Raw genomic sequence first — 26,103 nt, 5'->3', positions numbered from 1 at the left:
GAGCCACACATACCTACCTACACCCACCTCCTCCTAACAGAGCCACACATACCTACCTACACCCACCTCCTCCTAACAAAGCTACACATACCTACCTACACCCACCTCCTCCTAACTGAGCCACACATACCTACCTACACTCACCTCCTCCTAACAGAGCCACACATACCTACCTACACCCACCTCCTCCTAACAGAGCCACACATACCTACCTACACCCACATCATCCTAACAGAGCCACACATACCTACCTACACCCACCTCCTCCTAACTGAGCCACACATACCTACCTACACCCACCTCCTCCTAACAGAGCCACACATACCTACCTACACCCACCTCCTCCTAACAGAGCTACACATACCTACCTACACCCACCTCCTCCTAACAGAGCCACACATACCTACCTACACCCACCTCCTCCTAACAGAGCCACACATACCTACCTACACCCACCTCCTCCTAACTGAGCCACACATACCTACCTACACCCACCTCCTCCTAACAGAGCCACACATACCTACCTACACCCACCTCCTCCTAACAGAGCCACACATACCTACCTACACCCACCTCCTCCTAACAGAGCCACACATACCTACCTACACCCACCTCCTCCTAACAGAGCCACACATACCTACCTACACCCACCTCCTCCTAACAGAGCCACACATACCTACCTACACTCACCTCCTCCTAACTGAGCCACACATACCTACCTACACCCACCTCCTCCTAACAGAGCCACACATACCTACCTACACCCACCTCCTCCTAACAGAGCTACACATACCTGCCTACACCCACCTCCTCCTAACAGAGCCACACATACCTACCTACACCCACCTCCTCCTAACAGAGCCACACATACCTACCTACACCCACCTCCTCCTAACAGAGCCACACATACCTACCTACACTCACCTCCTCCTAACTGAGCCACACATACCTACCTACACCCACCTCCTCCTAACTGAGCCACACATACCTACCTACACCCACCTCCTCCTAACTGAGCCACACATACCTACCTACACCCACCTCCTCCTAACAGAGCCACACATACCTACCTACACTCACCTCCTCCTAACAGAGCCACACATACCTACCTACACCCACGGCACACAGTGCTCCGCATCTCTTCTACACATCTAATAGCACACAGACATCAGAGATGGGCGCTGATCAATATTTCCTCTTCTAGATCATTCACTTGTTTTAGTATGTAAAAGTTTAAAGGAGAATCATTCTAATGATCGGGAGATCTCATCCTCCGCTCATCTTACAATGATTAGGAAGTCTCCTGTGTTGAGAATGTTAACTTTTTGAGAAGATAAATCTGTATGATTACCTAAAAGCTCCTATTGGCTGATATATATATATATAATTTATATTCAATTGCCTGCCAATATTTTAATGGTTTAAAATATTTGCAGTAACAGTGGAACCCCCAACATGGGCGTCGTGCGATAATAAGTAAAGAGAAACTACTGCTCGTAATCCCCCCCCCCCCCCCCCCCCATCCTCATATCCGTACACAATAGTGCTGAGTGAGGGATGGGCAGGAAAATGAATCTCCATACAGATGAATTGTTTTCCTCTCCAATCCCGGATGTATTCTTCCCTGTAATGTGTCCGTGTGTGATCTCCTGTGATGACACAGTTCTAGTATGGGGGGAGGGGAGATAGAGGAAAATCCCTCCTGATCCCCATAGTGACATCTCCATGTGGACTGTGTAAGGTTTACCCCCCTCCCCCCACAAATTAAATGGGCTGATTGGTCATCAGCTCTCTAAGCACGATTCCTAATGACTCGAAATCGATTCCATTGTTTGAAATAAGAAATTATTACGTTTCTAGAAAATGCAACTATGTGTCTCCTGAGAGAATGGGAACCAAAGAGACAAAGATTGTTTAATCTGTTCCTAGGAAAGTGTGTTTTACCGTTAAATATTGTAACATTGTATCTATTAGGGAAGATATAGAGGAAGTGTTAATTGTGTTACAGATGAGTTCCATTGTATTTATTACAATAAATCGGCAAGAGAAAGGATGTCCCTTCTAGATGAGAAATGTGAATGTTTTCTGTGTAATTATATTAGAGGTGAGCTTTACTTCCACACTGAGCTTCGGAGCGCAGAGAAGGGAGAGAAAAGAAAGATGTGGTGAAGGTGATCCCGGGGAATGTATAGGAATGTAGTAGCCGGTATTTTCCAGCATGTAGTCGGTGTGATGAGGTAGTATATATATATATATAGAGCTCTGTATATAGGAGGATGTGGTGGCTCTGAAAAGAGCCTTTGTGTTGGGATGATGGGAGTAGTAGTAGAAGTGGTGGTGCCCTCCCCTTCTATGCCCTCTCTCCGCGGATGCGGCGTGCCAGCTGTATGTCTTTGGGCATGATGGTGACTCTCTTGGCGTGGATGGCGCAGAGGTTGGTGTCCTCGAAGAGTCCGACGAGATAAGCCTCTGAAGCCTCTTGCAGAGCCATGACGGCGGAGCTCTGGAAGCGCAGGTCGGTCTTGAAGTCCTGGGCGATCTCTCGGACGAGGCGCTGGAAGGGCAGCTTGCGGATGAGCAGCTCGGTGGATTTCTGGTAGCGGCGGATCTCTCGGAGAGCCACGGTGCCGGGCCTGTAGCGGTGAGGCTTCTTGACTCCGCCGGTGGCCGGGGCGCTCTTGCGGGCGGCTTTGGTGGCCAGCTGCTTGCGGGGAGCTTTCCCTCCGGTGGACTTCCGGGCGGTCTGCTTGGTTCTCGCCATCTTTACTCAACTCTCTGCTGGAACAGTGAATGTGAGGCATTGCCGCTCTGCGGAGCCATTTATACACAGCACTGCCTTCCGATTGGACAAGTAACTCACACGCCTTTCAATGATTGGTTTTCTTAAAAAAAGCGGCATTTTTAAAATGCCCGCCAAAATCTGCACGTTATCTTTGTAAGTAGAGTCACCATCTTTGTGTGGGATGGGGGAGGGGAGTTACTTTACATCATACAAGCGATCTCTATTCTCAAAAAGAGAAAACATTCATCAGACATATCTTTATAGATTTAGGAATTATAGACTGTGAGAATGGACTGGCGGTAGATCTCTACCTTTCTATATGATGGGAAATAAAGGATTCCATGTTTCATTATCAGATCTGTGTAGGATCATGGAACTGACCTCTATCAGACATGTAGCAGTTATAGATTTCCTCATATTAAAACTAGAATAAGAAAAAAGTGAAATGACTGGTAGAAATCATGGCACTGCCAGATATGTACAATGAATCAATAACACAAATATTTCATGTCTGAAGAAGCAGATCTGTCCCCTCTTAGAAACATTGTAAACATGTTGCTGGTTTCTAGTTACAAAGTAAATGAAATTCTCTTCGGAGTATTGAATGGCTGAGGATCCTTTCTATCAGTTTTCCTTCCTGCCAAATGAGAAAATATTCATCAGAAATATGATATAAAATAAAAAAAGATCGGAGATTCCTAATCGGTGTAAGAATTAGAAGATCTGAGATTGGACAGTTTTTCTCCATAATACAGTAAATGAGATGACAGAAAATCCTCCTCCGATCTCACTGATCTGATTATTCCGTTCTTAGTGAATAACAAGTAGAAAGTTGACTTGCACAGCTTATTCCATCCAGCACAATTCTGTACTAACATGGAGGGACAGATCTCTGAGCAGACAATGAATCGTCCCCCCAGCATTGCCCTCCCTGCTCCGGGCAGATCTGGGATCAGTCGGTGTCATTGTTTCCAGATGGATCAGCGCTCAGGAAGTTTTCTATCAGATCCATTTGAATGAAATTGAACTAAACTGCTCCAATGTATTCTCTATGGAGGAGAAACACTGACACCTGCTGGTAAAAAGAGGAATGACTTCCGCGCGGGGATCTGTGAAGAGATACAATGTAATTTCATGGCTTCCTTTCCGAATCCATAGGAACAGAATAAAACGGATAAGTGTGTGCAGTTTGATAACAGAATTACAATTCATAGCTGAAGATCTGAGGAAATGGCATCCAGACTGCAAAATTTATCGGATTATTTTGCATGTTTTTTTTGTGTCAGATAAAACCTTTAGAAGTCGGCAGATGAGGGATCGCTCGGTGCGATCATTATTTCTAGATGTCCCATGTGGATCAGTATTAAATCCTAACACCTATTGCTGAATTCCCCTTTCAATCAAATCCCTGTGTAATAATTATAATAGGTGTGCCGCTACTGCACCTTTCACACATAGATAGATAGATTTTCGGTCTATCTATCTATCTATCTATCTATCTATCTATCTATCTATCTATCTATCTATCTATCTATCTATCTATCTATCTATCTATCTATCTATCTATCTATCTATCTATCTATCTGTCTATCATCTTATGTGGATCTAAGATCGATCTGTAATGAATGATCAATTTGTCTATACAGTGGTACACCTCTAATTAAACAAGTAGGCTAAAAGATCTGATTGCTGAGAATGGGGCATGTTTGATCCAGGGTGTATTGCTGCAGAATAACACATTAACTGATACAGTGCAATGATGTGGTGAGATTGGTTGGTGTATGAGCACTGAGGGATGGAATTGGTTTGTACCCCTCTGGTTATGTGCAGCAGCTGTGCAGGGTCCTATCCCATTCTAATAGAAGATGATGAGAGATCCGGGATTCTGGAGACATAATACATTGTGTGACATCTCATCTGTTCCAGGACTCTGGGGGAACATGACTTGTGAGAGATCAGCAAAGGGTTCTAGATGTCACAATCTATCCGTGCAGTGTATGACCGGAAGGAACCCAGAGCCGAGCGTTCATTGTGGGGACTTTATATAGTAATCTGGATAGGAAGGTCACCAGTGGAAGGTGTTAGAACATCTGTTATAAACAGGAGGATGGATTGAGGGGAGAACTTTATATGCAGGAAGCGTTAATGGTCTATGAAGTCTTCTCTGGTCAAAATATGTAATAAAAAGTCGGCTAAACGATTGTGATAATTATTGGGAAGGAAATGGATTTCTAGAAAATATTGGAAAACTGATAATTCTTCATAAGACCATTGTCTAAATGTTGGGGTGGCTAGAAGAATTTTAGTTTCCATATTGATGGAAAAAAAAGGGGGAGGGCAGTTGTATGGACATTTGAGTGCGCTCACATCTCTGGTATTCTTCTTTCTTTTTTCCGGTTGGGGTCATTTATCTAGGAGATCTGCACTCTACTAAAAGCTGGGAGGTATTATGTCTCGTTTTGGGTGGGGTGGGGGTGTTACAAATGCTGCATTTTATGGTATTTTTGCGATTTCTATGTACTTCATAATATATTATTTTATATATTCTTTTTTTATATTAGGATACTATTATATTTTATTCACTGAATGTGAATATTCCGATGTCTGAGTATGTAGTGAGGACATTTATTTGGAGGATCCTGGGTGACGTCAGAGACATGACCTCACCAGTAATGATGATCAGGTAACATCCAATGGTCACCCAAAAGGAGTGAAATGTTGTTCTTTCTATTGAACAAAGAGCATCATCGAGCGGGAAATTCAAATCACGGAACTGCTGAGGATTGGATGATTGAGAGCACAGAGAGGCGGACTTATTGTGACGTCTGGACGCGCCCTCCTCCAACCCCTCCCCCTTATTCTCCATCAGGTCCGCATATGCTGCATATAAAGCGAGGCTGGGTGCTTTTACTTCACATTCGTCTGATACACGAAGAGCTTGGAGATGTCTGGTCGCGGTAAAGGAGGAAAGGGTCTGGGGAAAGGAGGCGCTAAGCGCCACAGGAAGGTGCTCCGGGACAACATCCAGGGCATCACCAAACCCGCCATCCGACGTTTGGCCCGCAGAGGGGGTGTCAAGCGCATCTCCGGTCTCATCTATGAGGAGACCCGCGGAGTGCTCAAAGTCTTCCTAGAGAATGTCATCCGCGATGCCGTCACCTACACCGAGCACGCCAAGAGGAAGACCGTCACCGCCATGGATGTCGTCTATGCGCTCAAACGCCAGGGCCGCACTCTCTACGGATTCGGAGGCTAAACCCCAACATCCACCGACCCACTTCACCCCAACAAAGGTCCTTCTCAGGGCCACCCACCTTCTCCTACAAAGAGCTGTAACCATTTATTTCTCTTAGATCAACTTTTATCACGTCGGAATGAAAGCTTTTTAGCTAAACACATATTAATCCGATTGTACAACTTTATTTTACTTGGAATACAACAGATCGAAGCGATCTAGTGTTTATATTCTCTCCGCTTACAATATCGTTAGATCACTTTATTATTTTTCAGCTAGCTTGTTGAGACACCGATAAACCCCTTTCTTAGGCATTATTTCCAGTCACCTCACATTTCTTTATAGAAAAATTCGGGGTGTGATAAGGGGACAATAAATATCGCTCAGTGACATTTCTAGATGATCATTACTCTATTTTCTCATCATAAAGAAAGGTAGAAGTCATGTGACTGTCGTGTTCTGTGTATAGCGGTGGATTCCGAGCACTTGCAATAAAGGACATTTTTTGGTCAGTAATAATCCGGTCACCCCTCTCTAATCTGATTGAAATTAAAGTGTTGATGTTTTTCCAATCAAAGTTCTCCTCTGCTGATCTCAGTATTCAGGGTCGGATTTGGCGGTATAAAAGAAATGGATTTTTGTGTAACGATTTACACAATTCAGGCGGGTGAAATTTGAAATATTGGCCAATCAGAGTTGTGGGAGATCCCACAGCCAGCCACTAATGTCTTTCCTATGAGTACAAAGAAAGTGTGCGCTCCCTCTCCTTTCTCAGAGTAGAGGTCACGTGTTCAGTGACTTTCTAATCATCTCTACAGCAGGGCGGACTCTGAAGTATCAAACAACAAAACGGACGTTTATCAATGTATGGATTATCGTTGTGAAATAAAGGGACCGTTGATGAATGTTCCACAATAGAAGCTGCTGTATTATCGTGATGGTAGATGGGAAGTGTAAAGAGAATTGTGGCGGGAAACATGAAGATTGCAGCAATCAGAACTGTGAGATTCCATGAGAGATGACATGACAATGTATATTTGTGTTGCGGTGAGAGTGAAGGAGTGGGGGGGGGGGGGAATTGTTATTTCTAGAATGATTTGTGATGATGAGAAGTAAAGGATGGAGGAGAATGAAGAGGAGTCCCTGTAATGAGAGGACATTGCTCTATAAAAAGGGACACTGAAAGCGTTCCAATATAAACATCTATCATCATTTCTTATTACTGCCACGTGTCATCCTAAGACATTGTTCCCCCCCATGGGGAATCACACCTTCTAGTCATAGTAAGTATTATATTTCCTACCTGGAAAATAAATGCAATCTTTCATTGTTACAATTAGATCTCCGAATAACAATGTAGATGTATGCAGCTCTATGTATGGATGGGTGGGTGGCTCTTAAAAGAGCCGTTGTGTTGGGTGACGTGGATGAACCGGTGGGGATTACTTGGTCTTGGCGGCCTTGTGGCTCTCGGTCTTCTTGGGCAGCAGCACGGCCTGGATGTTGGGTAGGACTCCTCCCTGGGCGATGGTGACGCCCCCGAGCAGCTTGTTGAGCTCCTCGTCGTTGCGGACTGCCAGCTGGAGGTGTCGGGGGATGATGCGGGTCTTCTTGTTGTCGCGGGCGGCGTTACCGGCCAGCTCGAGGATCTCAGCGGTGAGATACTCGAGGACGGCGGCCAGATAAACGGGAGCTCCGGCCCCAACCCGCTCGGCATAGTTACCCTTCCTGAGCAGACGGTGAACACGACCGACTGGGAACTGCAGACCAGCCCGGGATGATCGGGTCTTGGCCTTAGCCCGAACCTTTCCTCCTTGTTTGCCGCGGCCAGACATGTCTCTGTGATATTGGAGTTCTCAAAGAGATATGAATGGCTGCAGCCGCTCCCTTTCCTGTTATACTTTGAATGATATGACGTCTCGCTCTATGATTGGCCACGTTTGAAGCCAGCCAATGCTCTCTAGGTTTGCATCTAGACCAATCGGTAAACGAGGAAGGAAAGCATGACGTCACTCCCCATCACATGACCATGTCTTCCAATAGAAGAGTGAGGAGGAAGGAAGCTCATTTGCATAGGACAGCCTATATAAGCAGCACATGAGGGCGGCGCCAGTACACTTTATCTTCTCAGAGCGGAGAAAACATTCTTATCTCTTATCATGCCTGAACCAGCCAAGTCCGCCCCGGCGCCCAAGAAGGGCTCCAAGAAAGCCGTGACCAAGAGCCAGAAGAAGGACGGCAAGAAGCGGAGGAAGAGCAGGAAGGAGAGTTATGCCATCTACGTCTACAAGGTGCTCAAGCAGGTCCACCCCGACACCGGCATCTCCTCCAAGGCCATGAGCATCATGAACTCCTTCGTCAATGACATCTTCGAGCGCATCGCCGGCGAAGCTTCCCGCCTGGCTCATTACAACAAGCGCTCCACCATCACCTCCCGGGAGATACAGACCGCTGTCCGCCTCCTCCTGCCCGGAGAGCTGGCCAAGCACGCCGTCTCCGAGGGCACCAAGGCTGTCACCAAGTACACCAGCGCCAAGTAATACCCCTCCCCCATCCATCACCCCAACAACACACAAAGGCTCTTCTAAGAGCCACCCACATACTAAACAACCGAGCTGTCATACAATTTTTATGTATCGTACAATTTATTACTTTTACAAGTTTTAGCTCTTCGGATAATTTAAAATGAACTCAAAATAGCATCATTAATAATCTTGAGATGAGAAGTAGGTCGGTCAGACTGGAAGGGGAATGAATAAAACCTTCTAATCTCATCCTTCTTTATTGCAGAGATCGTCTCCCCTTTCTGGCTCTATACATTTCCTATTCCTCGCCTTGTACTGCACACACCCAACTGCTCTAATCACCTCTGCTGCATTGTTACAATGAGAGATTCTCCGCAATCTCCCGCCTTACATTGTTCCTTTATCTGGGAAGATCGTGAAGCTTTTATTCCGCAACACAATGGGGGATAGAAGCAAGAAAAGTGAAACATTATATCTGCTCAGTCATCTCAGATCGGCTAATCCGACACTGACAATTATTCATAGAAAATATCACTCTTTCCCGGACAGTCCCTTCAATTCCAGGAAATATATATGTAGAAATATTATTGTTCTGTTTTAAGGTTTGATTTTGCACATCAGAATACAGAAGTTGCTCTGTTATTGGATGTTTGTTATAGAGAACTATGAGAAGTCTACGGAACAAATATTTTCTAGGCTGAAAACGGAGATAAATCTCCTAATAAAATTCTTTGGATTCCTCATAAAGACATCCCTGCCTAAATAAGACTGATAATGAAACCGCTCACAGTTCTGATTGGCTCAGATCTGAAATAGCTATTTTCAAATTTCCCGCCTGAATTGTGAAAACGTTACAGAGAAATAATCAACCCCATTATAACACCAAATCCCACACTGAGATCATCAGAGGAGATATTTATCCGATAAACATCTTTAACACTTTATTTTCAGGCAGATTCGATTAATATGGAATAAACAGAAATAGAAATGAAAGATTATTGAATAATGTAAAACATTTCCATATGTTCAAAATGCAGAATCCCTACCCCCCCGCCCCCCCCCCACACACACACACTGCTACATACAGAACATGATAGTGAGATTACTTCTCTCATAGATCTCTACCTTTCTATGTGATTGGAAATAAAGTATTACATGTTTCATTATCAGATCTGTATATGATCGGGGAACTGGCCGATAATTAATGGTCGTAAGCGTTAATGGTCTATGAAGTCTTCTCTGGTCAAAATATGTAATAAAAAGTCGGCTAAACGATTGTGATAATTATTGGGAAGGAAATGGATTTCTAGAAAATATTGGAAAACTGATAATTCTTCATAAGACCATTGTCTAAATGTTGGGGTGGCTAGAAGAATTTTAGTTTCCATATTGATGGAAAAAAAAGGGGGAGGGCAGTTGTATGGACATTTGAGTGCGCTCACATCTCTGGTATTCTTCTTTCTTTTTTCCGGTTGGGGTCATTTATCTAGGAGATCTGCACTCTACTAAAAGCTGGGAGGTATTATGTCTCGTTTTGGGTGGGGTGGGGGTGTTACAAATGCTGCATTTTATGGTATTTTTGCGATTTCTATGTACTTCATAATATATTATTTTATATATTCTTTTTTTATATTAGGATACTATTATATTTTATTCACTGAATGTGAATATTCCGATGTCTGAGTATGTAGTGAGGACATTTATTTGGAGGATCCTGGGTGACGTCAGAGACATGACCTCACCAGTAATGATGATCAGGTAACATCCAATGGTCACCCAAAAGGAGTGAAATGTTGTTCTTTCTATTGAACAAAGAGCATCATCGAGCGGGAAATTCAAATCACGGAACTGCTGAGGATTGGATGATTGAGAGCACAGAGAGGCGGACTTATTGTGACGTCTGGACGCGCCCTCCTCCAACCCCTCCCCCTTATTCTCCATCAGGTCCGCATATGCTGCATATAAAGCGAGGCTGGGTGCTTTTACTTCACATTCGTCTGATACACGAAGAGCTTGGAGATGTCTGGTCGCGGTAAAGGAGGAAAGGGTCTGGGGAAAGGAGGCGCTAAGCGCCACAGGAAGGTGCTCCGGGACAACATCCAGGGCATCACCAAACCCGCCATCCGACGTTTGGCCCGCAGAGGGGGTGTCAAGCGCATCTCCGGTCTCATCTATGAGGAGACCCGCGGAGTGCTCAAAGTCTTCCTAGAGAATGTCATCCGCGATGCCGTCACCTACACCGAGCACGCCAAGAGGAAGACCGTCACCGCCATGGATGTCGTCTATGCGCTCAAACGCCAGGGCCGCACTCTCTACGGATTCGGAGGCTAAACCCCAACATCCACCGACCCACTTCACCCCAACAAAGGTCCTTCTCAGGGCCACCCACCTTCTCCTACAAAGAGCTGTAACCATTTATTTCTCTTAGATCAACTTTTATCACGTCGGAATGAAAGCTTTTTAGCTAAACACATATTAATCCGATTGTACAACTTTATTTTACTTGGAATACAACAGATCGAAGCGATCTAGTGTTTATATTCTCTCCGCTTACAATATCGTTAGATCACTTTATTATTTTTCAGCTAGCTTGTTGAGACACCGATAAACCCCTTTCTTAGGCATTATTTCCAGTCACCTCACATTTCTTTATAGAAAAATTCGGGGTGTGATAAGGGGACAATAAATATCGCTCAGTGACATTTCTAGATGATCATTACTCTATTTTCTCATCATAAAGAAAGGTAGAAGTCATGTGACTGTCGTGTTCTGTGTATAGCGGTGGATTCCGAGCACTTGCAATAAAGGACATTTTTTGGTCAGTAATAATCCGGTCACCCCTCTCTAATCTGATTGAAATTAAAGTGTTGATGTTTTTCCAATCAAAGTTCTCCTCTGCTGATCTCAGTATTCAGGGTCGGATTTGGCGGTATAAAAGAAATGGATTTTTGTGTAACGATTTACACAATTCAGGCGGGTGAAATTTGAAATATTGGCCAATCAGAGTTGTGGGAGATCCCACAGCCAGCCACTAATGTCTTTCCTATGAGTACAAAGAAAGTGTGCGCTCCCTCTCCTTTCTCAGAGTAGAGGTCACGTGTTCAGTGACTTTCTAATCATCTCTACAGCAGGGCGGACTCTGAAGTATCAAACAACAAAACGGACGTTTATCAATGTATGGATTATCGTTGTGAAATAAAGGGACCGTTGATGAATGTTCCACAATAGAAGCTGCTGTATTATCGTGATGGTAGATGGGAAGTGTAAAGAGAATTGTGGCGGGAAACATGAAGATTGCAGCAATCAGAACTGTGAGATTCCATGAGAGATGACATGACAATGTATATTTGTGTTGCGGTGAGAGTGAAGGAGTGGGGGGGGGGGAATTGTTATTTCTAGAATGATTTGTGATGATGAGAAGTAAAGGATGGAGGAGAATGAAGAGGAGTCCCTGTAATGAGAGGACATTGCTCTATAAAAAGGGACACTGAAAGCGTTCCAATATAAACATCTATCATCATTTCTTATTACTGCCACGTGTCATCCTAAGACATTGTTCCCCCCCATGGGGAATCACACCTTCTAGTCATAGTAAGTATTATATTTCCTACCTGGAAAATAAATGCAATCTTTCATTGTTACAATTAGATCTCCGAATAACAATGTAGATGTATGCAGCTCTATGTATGGATGGGTGGGTGGCTCTTAAAAGAGCCGTTGTGTTGGGTGACGTGGATGAACCGGTGGGGATTACTTGGTCTTGGCGGCCTTGTGGCTCTCGGTCTTCTTGGGCAGCAGCACGGCCTGGATGTTGGGTAGGACTCCTCCCTGGGCGATGGTGACGCCCCCGAGCAGCTTGTTGAGCTCCTCGTCGTTGCGGACTGCCAGCTGGAGGTGTCGGGGGATGATGCGGGTCTTCTTGTTGTCGCGGGCGGCGTTACCGGCCAGCTCGAGGATCTCAGCGGTGAGATACTCGAGGACGGCGGCCAGATAAACGGGAGCTCCGGCCCCAACCCGCTCGGCATAGTTACCCTTCCTGAGCAGACGGTGAACACGACCGACTGGGAACTGCAGACCAGCCCGGGATGATCGGGTCTTGGCCTTAGCCCGAACCTTTCCTCCTTGTTTGCCGCGGCCAGACATGTCTCTGTGATATTGGAGTTCTCAAAGAGATATGAATGGCTGCAGCCGCTCCCTTTCCTGTTATACTTTGAATGATATGACGTCTCGCTCTATGATTGGCCACGTTTGAAGCCAGCCAATGCTCTCTAGGTTTGCATCTAGACCAATCGGTAAACGAGGAAGGAAAGCATGACGTCACTCCCCATCACATGACCATGTCTTCCAATAGAAGAGTGAGGAGGAAGGAAGCTCATTTGCATAGGACAGCCTATATAAGCAGCACATGAGGGCGGCGCCAGTACACTTTATCTTCTCAGAGCGGAGAAAACATTCTTATCTCTTATCATGCCTGAACCAGCCAAGTCCGCCCCGGCGCCCAAGAAGGGCTCCAAGAAAGCCGTGACCAAGAGCCAGAAGAAGGACGGCAAGAAGCGGAGGAAGAGCAGGAAGGAGAGTTATGCCATCTACGTCTACAAGGTGCTCAAGCAGGTCCACCCCGACACCGGCATCTCCTCCAAGGCCATGAGCATCATGAACTCCTTCGTCAATGACATCTTCGAGCGCATCGCCGGCGAAGCTTCCCGCCTGGCTCATTACAACAAGCGCTCCACCATCACCTCCCGGGAGATACAGACCGCTGTCCGCCTCCTCCTGCCCGGAGAGCTGGCCAAGCACGCCGTCTCCGAGGGCACCAAGGCTGTCACCAAGTACACCAGCGCCAAGTAATACCCCTCCCCCATCCATCACCCCAACAACACACAAAGGCTCTTCTAAGAGCCACCCACATACTAAACAACCGAGCTGTCATACAATTTTTATGTATCGTACAATTTATTACTTTTACAAGTTTTAGCTCTTCGGATAATTTAAAATGAACTCAAAATAGCATCATTAATAATCTTGAGATGAGAAGTAGGTTGGTCAGACTGGAAGGGGAATGAATAAAACCTTCTAATCTCATCCTTCTTTATTGCAGAGATCGTCTCCCCTTTCTGGCTCTATACATTTCCTATTCCTCGCCTTGTACTGCACACACCCAACTGCTCTAATCACCTCTGCTGCATTGTTACAATGAGAGATTCTCCGCAATCTCCCGCCTTACATTGTTCCTTTATCTGGGAAGATCGTGAAGCTTTTATTCCGCAACACAATGGGGGATAGAAGCAAGAAAAGTGAAACATTATATCTGCTCAGTCATCTCAGATCGGCTAATCCGACACTGACAATTATTCATAGAAAATATCACTCTTTCCCGGACAGTCCCTTCAATTCCAGGAAATATATATGTAGAAATATTATTGTTCTGTTTTAAGGTTTGATTTTGCACATCAGAATACAGAAGTTGCTCTGTTATTGGATGTTTGTTATAGAGAACTATGAGAAGTCTACGGAACAAATATTTTCTAGGCTGAAAACGGAGATAAATCTCCTAATAAAATTCTTTGGATTCCTCATAAAGACATCCCTGCCTAAATAAGACTGATAATGAAACCGCTCACAGTTCTGATTGGCTCAGATCTGAAATAGCTATTTTCAAATTTCCCGCCTGAATTGTGAAAACGTTACAGAGAAATAATCAACCCCATTATAACACCAAATCCCACACTGAGATCATCAGAGGAGATATTTATCCGATAAACATCTTTAACACTTTATTTTCAGGCAGATTCGATTAATATGGAATAAACAGAAATAGAAATGAAAGATTATTGAATAATGTAAAACATTTCCATATGTTCAAAATGCAGAATCCCTACCCCCCCGCCCCCCCCCCCCCACACACACACTGCTACATACAGAACATGATAGTGAGATTACTTCTCTCATAGATCTCTACCTTTCTATGTGATTGGAAATAAAGTATTACATGTTTCATTATCAGATCTGTATATGATCGGGGAACTGGCCGATAATTAATGTTTCATTTTTCAGACATGACATGTAGCCGTTACGGATTTCCCCCCTACATCCTAAAATAAAGGAAAAGTGAAAGGGCTGGTAAAAATCTGTAGTAATCACAACACTGCCAGATAAATATATACAAATAATCAATAAACACAATCCAGAGAGAATCAGGATGCGACTAGAAGAAAATCTGGAGGCATCCAGAGCCCTGCAGAGGAGAGGACACAGCTGAGGCGTGAAAGAGGCAGAAATCACAAACGTACCATAAAAATAAATGACTTAAATGTCATAAAAAAAAAAAAAAAAAAAACTTAATTATTTTTTTTTTTTTTATTCCCCCAAACATACCTCAATTCTAATACTGAGCTCCATATTGTTCTGATCGGACAGTTACAGTATTTAGGGGAAATACTGGCACAAAAGATCAACACAACACTGCCACCGTGCGGCCATTTCATCAAACAGCAACAGGATGATTTATTTTTTTACGCTGTAATCGTAGAACAAAGACAATAAATGCGGCTCCAAAGGAAATACATAAAAATCATTGGATCAAACCATTTAAAAATTAAAAAAAATCTGATTGTTTCAACCCCCTTTAAGTGTGTGTCTACACATTTGTTCATCATTATTATTTTTTTTTTTTTTTCCTAGCAGGAATGTCATTTTCTGATCGTGATGAGTGATTTAATATATTTATTATTACCAAATGTGCATACAATGAAAGTTAGTGAATGTTATAGTGCATGGGGATGGGATGAGAGCTGTGATAGTAGAAATATCGGCTTAGAAGAGTCTTTAGGAGAATGTATTTCCATCCAACCATACAAAGAGCCCCACATATGTGTTTTTTTTTTTTGTCTCATTCTTTTTTTTTTTTTTTTCAAATATCATTTTATTGAAAAGTTTTCCTTCTCTTTTATAAAAAAACAAAAAAAATAAACAGTACGACCACAATACATGTTTCTCTCATTCTTTATTAATGTGATAAATTGTATTATTACTGTCAGGAAAAGGGCACTCTAAAGGCAAACACTTTGTCTTCTTATTCACAGTCAGACTTGTAATACAGGTGAATAGTAATGAGGGGAAATCTCTCATCTCTTTTCATTACAATATATCAGCATTGTTGTTGGGGGATGGGATTGGATCTTCTTATTGTACAACATTACAGGGACTGATCCTCATTGCTCTCCATCCTTTACTTCTGATGGATGATTACATATTCTATACATTCCAAACAAGAATCCTTCCAACTGAAAAGGAACACAAATCTCATCACCTCCTTCACACTCATCAGAAGACAAAATCCTATCTGAAGGAATCTCCCACAACTGCGATTGGATCAACTTTCCAATTCCTTCCTATAAATGGATCCCAGGAATTCCATAGACCGTTACAGTCATCTCCGATCCACTCAGCCGACCTTACCGGGAACATTGATCAACTCAGGGGGATTCATGAACCGAGAATAAGAAATACGTTGGAAATAATAATTTCAGGATGTTTCATTTCACAATACAGAATCCGCCCTGCTATAGAGATCAATAGAAAGTCTACAGAACAAGTATTTTCTGGGCTGAGAACAGAGAGATCTCACAATACATTTCTTTGGATTCCTCATAAGAAGACATTATTACTGGCTGATGAAGGAGACGCCCACAGCTGTGATTGGCTCAGATTTCCAATAGCAGTTTTCAAATTTGCCCGCCAGAATTGTGTAGATCGTTACATAGAAATATTCAGCCCTTTTATACCGCCAAATCCGACACGGAGGAGATCATCAGATGAGACATTTATCGGCTAAATCCCATTATTACTCCAATGCCATTCGTACAGAAGGATTCTCTGTTACTAAACCATGAGAAAACACTTCAATATGTTCTCAGAATCCAGGATCTCACCACTGCTACACACACAGCATGATAGAGAAATGTATTCTATTATAGATCTCTACTTTTCTATATATGATGGGGAAATCATCACATACAGATCTGATCATCAATTTATGTCTCTTTCATACATTTATCAGTGAAAGATTGTCCTCATATCACAAGCAGAATATGTATAACAAGAAATGTCTGGTAGTAACCATGACACATAAATATGTACAATGAATGAATAAAGAAACTATTTCATGCCTTAAGAACCAGATCGGTTTCCTCTTTGTATCACACAATCCGCCAAATGTTACAAGGTTCTAAGAACGTAAAATTCTCTACAGAATACGAATATGTTGTGGCCACGCCCCTTTCGATTAGTCTCCTATCAGGTCCGCTCAGGTTTAATCAGGGAAGAGGTGTTATTCGTATATATAATTTCTTTTTTAGAGTAATATTCTATAAATATGACATCGTTTTTGACAATAATATCTGGTGATTCGGAGGATAAACGCCAACACCTACCCACTTCACCCCAACAAAGGTCCTTCTCAGGGCCACCCACCTTCTCATACAAAGGGCTGTCTATGTTGATATTTATACATTGCTACCGGAGTTATGTGAGTTTCTAGCAATTTTAGAACAAATTTGTGGAGAAAGAAGGTTCTTTTTAGCTGAACATACACTAAAAGATCCGATTGTACATTTTTCTTTAGTACAAAACTAAAAGGCACTTTATAGCTAACCGACGATTTTTAAAAAAGATTGCATAGTATGTGGCCAGTGTTTAGAATGGCAGCAGATTTCCGTTGGTTAAGATTTCCTTAACCTGCAAATAAAGGCACACTTATCTTTTCAGAAGCCATTTGCAGTGAGGATCCAGACTGGGCCCTCCATCCAGCACTGTGCAGGAGGACGAGGGAGAGGTGGCAAAGTCCCTTTCTGAGGTATGAAGGTGTCTCCTGGATACTCTTACTCTCCTTTCCTCCCATTGATTGGATGCATTTTCATCAAAATGCAGAAAGAGGAATCTGATCCAATGCTTTCCGACCCTCTCTCACTATTTCCTTCTCACCTGCAATGACAATTATATATATATAAATTAAGATCTGCATGCACAGCGTCTAAAGGGCCATACACACTATAAGATTTTCTGAAGACTTTTTTCCTTCAGACTTACCAAAACCATATAATATGAGGTCATACCTATACACTTTCAATTTGTATGCAATCTGGCAGGCCCTTGCACTACATAGAAAAGGTGAATCTGAAGGAAATCTAACCACAAAAGTTGGATAGTGTGTATCCAGCTTTACTCTGAATCCTGAACCTGGATTTGGGTCCCATATCCTAGCAATGTGTCTAATCCAAAGGATGGAGGACAATGGAAACCAGTCCCTATAAGGAGATCATCTGCTTATCTAAATTCACATCAATTCAATGTGTTATATTAGACAATAAAATCATAGAGACTCATAATTGCTGTTAGGACAGACAGGTGTCATTATAACACATTGCCCCCACCCGGATCACAATCTTCGGTGTCTAATTATACAATCAGATCTCCCAAACATGCATGTCCGGCTCCTTCTTAGATAGAAGTGGGTGGCTCTGAGAAGATCCATTGGGTTTGGTAATAGAAAATAATTGATTGGGTTTACTTGGCGGGCTTGTGGAAGGAATCTTCGAGGATTTTACCGCTTTGGAGGAAATATTTGGAAGCTGAAAACCGACACAAGTGATGTCATTTGGAGGAAGATGAACAGATTTATGAATAGAACTTCTACAATGTCGGATTTAGCGGTATAATGCGGCTGAATCTTCCTAACGGCCAGTAGAATTATGGCGGGAGATTTAAATATAGCAACTAGGAGCCATCATAGACGTGGTCTATTAATAGCCAAGAGGGAAAATAATTTCTGGAAATATGGAGTACAATGTGTTCTGACATTGGAGCTCTATGTAGGTGTGCATGGTTTTGGTTGGATGAGTTTAGCGGGGAGTAGACGATCAGCATAGAAAGATTGGAATGAAAAGAGATGAGAGAATGATGTCCTGTGATCACATTTCCCCTCATTACTATTCACCTGCATTACAAGTCTGAGTGCGATAAGAAGACAAAGTGTTTGCCTTTAGAGTGCACTTCATCTGACAGTAATAATACAATTTATCACATTGATAAAATATATCCTTTTTGAAGAATAGGAATAAAAACTGCGTATGTCCGGCTCTTTGTACAGAGATGTGGGTGACACGTTTGTGATGCTTCGATAAATATATCGTATTTGACTATTTTCCTCCTTTCACTGTAAATTTGGAAATTTGTTGAATTATGAGATACATGGACTTTTGATGTGATTAGGATCATGGAAAGCTTTTTTCTTGGCGCTGTATATTTTCCGGATTAGCCGGAATTGATTAACACTAGAAGAGCGGTGCTTGGAATGGAGGGGGGCAGATTACATTTTAATAGAGGCGAGGTCTTCCAGAGTGACTTCTTTACCTCTATATGACATTATACCTGAGTAGCCGCCAGTATAGATTTGCAGCAATATGTGACAATAAACATACTCAGAGTATTTGTATAAAAACATGTTTATCATGGTGAGCAGATAATGATACATTGTATATTAAACATGACATTGTGTAATCAGCTGAGACATTTGTATGTATAACAATCTCTCCCATCACATCACACAAGGATCTCATGTCACCGGCTGATGTTTTTCTTCCAGGCTCCTTCTACTCAGCTATAAATGAGCAGAGTTCTGTATTAGAGGGAAATGTTTCCTGGTGGTCACTCTTTACTCATCTAATGTGAAGATCATTCTAGAGGGAGATGTGAGAAGATTGTTTTCTGTGTAGAATTTGTGTAGAAAAGAAGATAGAAGGAAGAATGGGACACACACTCAGGAGGATGGAGGTGTTTGCAGCCTCTGTGTTCAGCCTCCTCAGCAGCTCCTGACAGCTGTAAGTGACCCCCGATAAGTGACAGTCCAGTGAGCAGATCGGGTCCCCGATGAAGATCGGACAGCGTTCTATTTCACATAAAAGTCGGTTTTCTATCTACTGGGGAAACACAACAAGAGAGAGAAGATTCTCCAACTACTCCATGATACTGAGTGGGCGTGTCTGATGTGTAACCAATAGCAGAGCAGGAGGATTGTTGTGTACCGACCAATAGCAGTGCAGGACGTTTAACTATATAATCCCAGAAGAGGTGAGTGGGGAAGTTTATCTGTCCAATAGACTTTCTAGAATCATGTCTGAGACTGAGAGCGCCCCAGCCGCCGCTCCTCCAGCGGAGCCCGCCGCCAAGAAGAAGGCGACTAAGAAGGCGGCAGCCGGAGGAGGGAAGAAAGGCAGCAAGAAGCCGTCCGGTCCCAGCGTGTCCGATCTCATCGTCACAGCCGTGGCCGCTTCCAAGGAGCGCAGCGGGGTCTCCCTGGCCGCCCTCAAGAAGCTCCTGGCCGCCTCAGGATACGATGTAGAGAAGAACAACAACCGCCTCAAGGTCGCCATCAGGGCGCTGGTGACTAAGGGGAGCCTCGTCCAGGTGAAAGGACATGGAGCCTCCGGATCCTTCAAGATCAACAAGAAGCAGCAAGAGGGCGACAAGGCCAAGAAAGCCCCCAAAAAGAAGCCATCAGCTGCGGCCAAAAAGCCAGCCAAGTCCCCTAAGAAACCGGCGGCCAAGTCCCCCAAGAAGGCAGTAAAATCCCCCAAGAAGTCGGCCAAGAGCCCCAAGAAACCGGCAAAGGCTGCAGCTGCCAAGAAGGTGACAAAGAGCCCCAAGAAGCCCAAAGCTGCACCCAAGCCCAAAAAAGCCGCCAAGAGTCCGGCTAAGAAGGCGGCCAAACCCAAGGCAGCAGCCAAGCCCAAGAAGGCCGCTCCGAAGAAGAAATAAATCCCAGCAGGCAAAGATCTCCTTCATCTACACCCCCCAAAGGCTCTTCTCAGAGCCACCTACCTCCTCCTAACAGAGCTACACATACCTACCTACACCCACCTCATCCTAACAGAGGCACACATACCTACCTACACTCACCTCATCCTAACAGAGCCACACCTACCTACACCCACCTCCTCCTAACTGAGCCACACATACCTACCTACACTCACCTCCTCCTAACAGAGCCACACATACCTACCTACACCCACCTCCTCCTAACAGAGCCACACATACCTACCTACACCCACATCATCCTAACAGAGCCACACATACCTACCTACACCCACCTCCTCCTAACAGAGCCACACATACCTACCTACACCCACCTCCTCCTAACAAAGCTACACATACCTACCTACACCCACCTCCTCCTAACTGAGCCACACATACCTACCTACACTCACCTCCTCCTAACAGAGCCACACATACCTACCTACACCCACCTCCTCCTAACAGAGCCACACATACCTACCTACACCCACATCATCCTAACAGAGCCACACATACCTACCTACACCCACCTCCTCCTAACTGAGCCACACATACCTACCTACACCCACCTCCTCCTAACAGAGCCACACATACCTACCTACACCCACCTCCTCCTAACAGAGCTACACATACCTACCTACACCCACCTCCTCCTAACAGAGCCACACATACCTACCTACACCCACCTCCTCCTAACAGAGCCACACATACCTACCTACACCCACCTCCTCCTAACTGAGCCACACATACCTACCTACACCCACCTCCTCCTAACAGAGCCACACATACCTACCTACACCCACCTCCTCCTAACAGAGCCACACATACCTACCTACACCCACCTCCTCCTAACAGAGCCACACATACCTACCTACACCCACCTCCTCCTAACAGAGCCACACATACCTACCTACACCCACCTCCTCCTAACAGAGCCACACATACCTACCTACACTCACCTCCTCCTAACTGAGCCACACATACCTACCTACACCCACCTCCTCCTAACAGAGCCACACATACCTACCTACACCCACCTCCTCCTAACAGAGCTACACATACCTGCCTACACCCACCTCCTCCTAACAGAGCCACACATACCTACCTACACCCACCTCCTCCTAACAGAGCCACACATACCTACCTACACCCACCTCCTCCTAACAGAGCCACACATACCTACCTACACTCACCTCCTCCTAACTGAGCCACACATACCTACCTACACCCACCTCCTCCTAACTGAGCCACACATACCTACCTACACCCACCTCCTCCTAACTGAGCCACACATACCTACCTACACCCACCTCCTCCTAACAGAGCCACACATACCTACCTACACTCACCTCCTCCTAACAGAGCCACACATACCTACCTACACCCACGGCACACAGTGCTCCGCATCTCTTCTACACATCTAATAGCACACAGACATCAGAGATGGGCGCTGATCAATATTTCCTCTTCTAGATCATTCACTTGTTTTAGTATGTAAAAGTTTAAAGGAGAATCATTCTAATGATCGGGAGATCTCATCCTCCGCTCATCTTACAATGATTAGGAAGTCTCCTGTGTTGAGAATGTTAACTTTTTGAGAAGATAAATCTGTATGATTACCTAAAAGCTCCTATTGGCTGATATATATATATATAATTTATATTCAATTGCCTGCCAATATTTTAATGGTTTAAAATATTTGCAGTAACAGTGGAACCCCCAACATGGGCGTCGTGCGATAATAAGTAAAGAGAAACTACTGCTCGTAATCCCCCCCCCCCCCCCCCCCCATCCTCATATCCGTACACAATAGTGCTGAGTGAGGGATGGGCAGGAAAATGAATCTCCATACAGATGAATTGTTTTCCTCTCCAATCCCGGATGTATTCTTCCCTGTAATGTGTCCGTGTGTGATCTCCTGTGATGACACAGTTCTAGTATGGGGGGAGGGGAGATAGAGGAAAATCCCTCCTGATCCCCATAGTGACATCTCCATGTGGACTGTGTAAGGTTTACCCCCCTCCCCCCACAAATTAAATGGGCTGATTGGTCATCAGCTCTCTAAGCACGATTCCTAATGACTCGAAATCGATTCCATTGTTTGAAATAAGAAATTATTACGTTTCTAGAAAATGCAACTATGTGTCTCCTGAGAGAATGGGAACCAAAGAGACAAAGATTGTTTAATCTGTTCCTAGGAAAGTGTGTTTTACCGTTAAATATTGTAACATTGTATCTATTAGGGAAGATATAGAGGAAGTGTTAATTGTGTTACAGATGAGTTCCATTGTATTTATTACAATAAATCGGCAAGAGAAAGGATGTCCCTTCTAGATGAGAAATGTGAATGTTTTCTGTGTAATTATATTAGAGGTGAGCTTTACTTCCACACTGAGCTTCGGAGCGCAGAGAAGGGAGAGAAAAGAAAGATGTGGTGAAGGTGATCCCGGGGAATGTATAGGAATGTAGTAGCCGGTATTTTCCAGCATGTAGTCGGTGTGATGAGGTAGTATATATATATATATAGAGCTCTGTATATAGGAGGATGTGGTGGCTCTGAAAAGAGCCTTTGTGTTGGGATGATGGGAGTAGTAGTAGAAGTGGTGGTGCCCTCCCCTTCTATGCCCTCTCTCCGCGGATGCGGCGTGCCAGCTGTATGTCTTTGGGCATGATGGTGACTCTCTTGGCGTGGATGGCGCAGAGGTTGGTGTCCTCGAAGAGTCCGACGAGATAAGCCTCTGAAGCCTCTTGCAGAGCCATGACGGCGGAGCTCTGGAAGCGCAGGTCGGTCTTGAAGTCCTGGGCGATCTCTCGGACGAGGCGCTGGAAGGGCAGCTTGCGGATGAGCAGCTCGGTGGATTTCTGGTAGCGGCGGATCTCTCGGAGAGCCACGGTGCCGGGCCTGTAGCGGTGAGGCTTCTTGACTCCGCCGGTGGCCGGGGCGCTCTTGCGGGCGGCTTTGGTGGCCAGCTGCTTGCGGGGAGCTTTCCCTCCGGTGGACTTCCGGGCGGTCTGCTTGGTTCTCGCCATCTTTACTCAACTCTCTGCTGGAACAGTGAATGTGAGGCATTGCCGCTCTGCGGAGCCATTTATACACAGCACTGCCTTCCGATTGGACAAGTAACTCACACGCCTTTCAATGATTGGTTTTCTTAAAAAAAGCGGCATTTTTAAAATGCCCGCCAAAATCTGCACGTTATCTTTGTAAGTAGAGTCACCATCTTTGTGTGGGATGGGGGAGGGGAGTTACTTTACATCATACAAGCGATCTCTATTCTCAAAAAGAGAAAACATTCATCAGACATATCTTTATAGATTTAGGAATTATAGACTGTGAGAATGGACTGGCGGTAGATCTCTACCTTTCTATATGATGGGAAATAAAGGATTCCATGTTTCATTATCAGATCTGTGTAGGATCATGGAACTGACCTCTATCAGACATGTAGCAGTTATAGATTTCCTCATATTAAAACTAGAATAAGAAAAAAGTGAAATGACTGGTAGAAATCATGGCACTGCCAGATATGTACAATGAATCAATAACACAAATATTTCATGTCTGAAGAAGCAGATCTGTCCCCTCTTAGAAACATTGTAAACATGTTGCTGGTTTCTAGTTACAAAGTAAATGAAATTCTCTTCGGAGTATTGAATGGCTGAGGATCCTTTCTATCAGTTTTCCTTCCTGCCAAATGAGAAAATATTCATCAGAAATATGATATAAAATAAAAAAAGATCGGAGATTCCTAATCGGTGTAAGAATTAGAAGATCTGAGATTGGACAGTTTTTCTCCATAATACAGTAAATGAGATGACAGAAAATCCTCCTCCGATCTCACTGATCTGATTATTCCGTTCTTAGTGAATAACAAGTAGAAAGTTGACTTGCACAGCTTATTCCATCCAGCACAATTCTGTACTAACATGGAGGGACAGATCTCTGAGCAGACAATGAATCGTCCCCCCAGCATTGCCCTCCCTGCTCCGGGCAGATCTGGGATCAGTCGGTGTCATTGTTTCCAGATGGATCAGCGCTCAGGAAGTTTTCTATCAGATCCATTTGAATGAAATTGAACTAAACTGCTCCAATGTATTCTCTATGGAGGAGAAACACTGACACCTGCTGGTAAAAAGAGGAATGACTTCCGTGCGGGGATCTGTGAAGAGATACAATGTAATTTCATGGCTTCCTTTCCGAATCCATAGGAACAGAATAAAACGGATAAGTGTGTGCAGTTTGATAACAGAATTACAATTCATAGCTGAAGATCTGAGGAAATGGCATCCAGACTGCAAAATTTATCGGATTATTTTGCATGTTTTTTTTGTGTCAGATAAAACCTTTAGAAGTCGGCAGATGAGGGATCGCTCGGTGCGATCATTATTTCTAGATGTCCCATGTGGATCAGTATTAAATCCTAACACCTATTGCTGAATTCCCCTTTCAATCAAATCCCTGTGTAATAATTATAATAGGTGTGCCGCTACTGCACCTTTCACACATAGATAGATAGATTTTCGGTCTATCTATCTATCTATCTATCTATCTATCTATCTATCTATCTATCTATCTATCTATCTATCTATCTATCTATCTATCTATCTATCTATCTATCTATCTATCTATCTATCTATCTATCTATCTATCTATCTATCTATCTATCTATCTATCTATCTATCTATCTATCTATCTATCTATCTATCTATCTATCTATCTATCTATCTATCTATCTATCTATCTATCTATCTATCTATCTATCTATCTATCTATCTATCTATCTATCTATCTATCTATCTATCTATCTATCTGTCTGTCTATCATCTTATGTGGATCTAAGATCGATCTGTAATGAATGATCAATTTGTCTATACAGTGGTACACATCTAATTAAACAAGTAGGCTAAAAGATCTGATTGCTGAGAATGGGGCATGTTTGATCCAGGGTGTATTGCTGCAGAATAACACATTAACTGATACAGTGCAATGATGTGGTGAGATTGGTTGGTGTATGAGCACTGAGGGATGGAATTGGTTTGTACCCCTCTGGTTATGTGCAGCAGCTGTGCAGGGTCCTATCCCATTCTAATAGAAGATGATGAGAGATCCGGGATTCTGGAGACATAATACATTGTGTGACATCTCATCTGTTCCAGGACTCTGGGGGAACATGACTTGTGAGAGATCAGCAAAGGGTTCTAGATGTCACAATCTATCCGTGCAGTGTATGACCGGAAGGAACCCAGAGCCGAGCGTTCATTGTGGGGACTTTATATAGTAATCTGGATAGGAAGGTCACCAGTGGAAGGTGTTAGAACATCTGTTATAAACAGGAGGATGGATTGAGGGGAGAACTTTATATGCAGGAAGCGTTAATGGTCTATGAAGTCTTCTCTGGTCAAAATATGTAATAAAAAGTCGGCTAAACGATTGTGATAATTATTGGGAAGGAAATGGATTTCTAGAAAATATTGGAAAACTGATAATTCTTCATAAGACCATTGTCTAAATGTTGGGGTGGCTAGAAGAATTTTAGTTTCCATATTGATGGAAAAAAAAGGGGGAGGGCAGTTGTATGGACATTTGAGTGCGCTCACATCTCTGGTATTCTTCTTTCTTTTTTCCGGTTGGGGTCATTTATCTAGGAGATCTGCACTCTACTAAAAGCTGGGAGGTATTATGTCTCGTTTTGGGTGGGGTGGGGGTGTTA

At 43.7% G+C, this 26,103-nt stretch overlaps 6 protein-coding genes across 6 annotated transcripts; 4 read left to right on the top strand and 2 right to left on the bottom strand.

The window, feature by feature from the left end:
* Nucleotides 1–2,350: 2,350 nt before the first annotated feature.
* On the bottom strand, nucleotides 2,351–2,769 carry LOC309543628 (histone H3.2; the record flags this gene model as incomplete). The annotated part of the gene is made up of 1 exon (XM_082276084.1): nucleotides 2,351–2,769. Exon 1 carries the CDS (start codon nucleotides 2,759–2,761, stop codon nucleotides 2,351–2,353), a length of 411 nt encoding a protein of 136 aa, XP_082132210.1. The 5' UTR covers nucleotides 2,762–2,769.
* A 2,957-nt stretch (nucleotides 2,770–5,726) lies between these two features.
* LOC309543637 (histone H4) lies at nucleotides 5,727–6,038 on the top strand (the record flags this gene model as incomplete). Its single annotated transcript, XM_082276091.1, has 1 exon — nucleotides 5,727–6,038. The coding sequence occupies one exon, from the start codon at nucleotides 5,727–5,729 to the stop codon at nucleotides 6,036–6,038; it is 312 nt and encodes a 103-aa protein (XP_082132217.1).
* A 2,138-nt stretch (nucleotides 6,039–8,176) lies between these two features.
* Nucleotides 8,177–8,557, top strand: LOC309543642 (histone H2B 1.1; the record flags this gene model as incomplete). The annotated part of the gene is made up of 1 exon (XM_082276096.1): nucleotides 8,177–8,557. The coding sequence occupies one exon, from the start codon at nucleotides 8,177–8,179 to the stop codon at nucleotides 8,555–8,557; it is 381 nt and encodes a 126-aa protein (XP_082132222.1).
* A 4,452-nt stretch (nucleotides 8,558–13,009) lies between these two features.
* On the top strand, nucleotides 13,010–13,390 carry LOC309543632 (histone H2B 1.1; the record flags this gene model as incomplete). The annotated part of the gene is made up of 1 exon (XM_082276088.1): nucleotides 13,010–13,390. The coding sequence occupies one exon, from the start codon at nucleotides 13,010–13,012 to the stop codon at nucleotides 13,388–13,390; it is 381 nt and encodes a 126-aa protein (XP_082132214.1).
* Nucleotides 13,391–19,711: 6,321 nt separating this feature from the next.
* Nucleotides 19,712–20,356, top strand: LOC309543626 (histone H1B-like; the record flags this gene model as incomplete). Its single annotated transcript, XM_082276082.1, has 1 exon — nucleotides 19,712–20,356. The coding sequence occupies one exon, from the start codon at nucleotides 19,712–19,714 to the stop codon at nucleotides 20,354–20,356; it is 645 nt and encodes a 214-aa protein (XP_082132208.1).
* A 2,655-nt stretch (nucleotides 20,357–23,011) lies between these two features.
* LOC309543641 (histone H3.2) lies at nucleotides 23,012–23,430 on the bottom strand (the record flags this gene model as incomplete). The annotated part of the gene is made up of 1 exon (XM_082276095.1): nucleotides 23,012–23,430. Exon 1 carries the CDS (start codon nucleotides 23,420–23,422, stop codon nucleotides 23,012–23,014), a length of 411 nt encoding a protein of 136 aa, XP_082132221.1. The 5' UTR covers nucleotides 23,423–23,430.
* Nucleotides 23,431–26,103: the final 2,673 nt, after the last annotated feature.

This window comes from Pelophylax lessonae (genome assembly GCF_965119305.1).
Source record: "Pelophylax lessonae genome assembly, contig: HAP1_SCAFFOLD_270, whole genome shotgun sequence".
Lineage (NCBI taxonomy): Eukaryota > Metazoa > Chordata > Amphibia > Anura > Ranidae > Pelophylax > Pelophylax lessonae.
The sequence above is the reverse complement of the archived record's forward strand: the minus strand, read 5'-3'. Positions and strand labels throughout refer to the sequence as shown.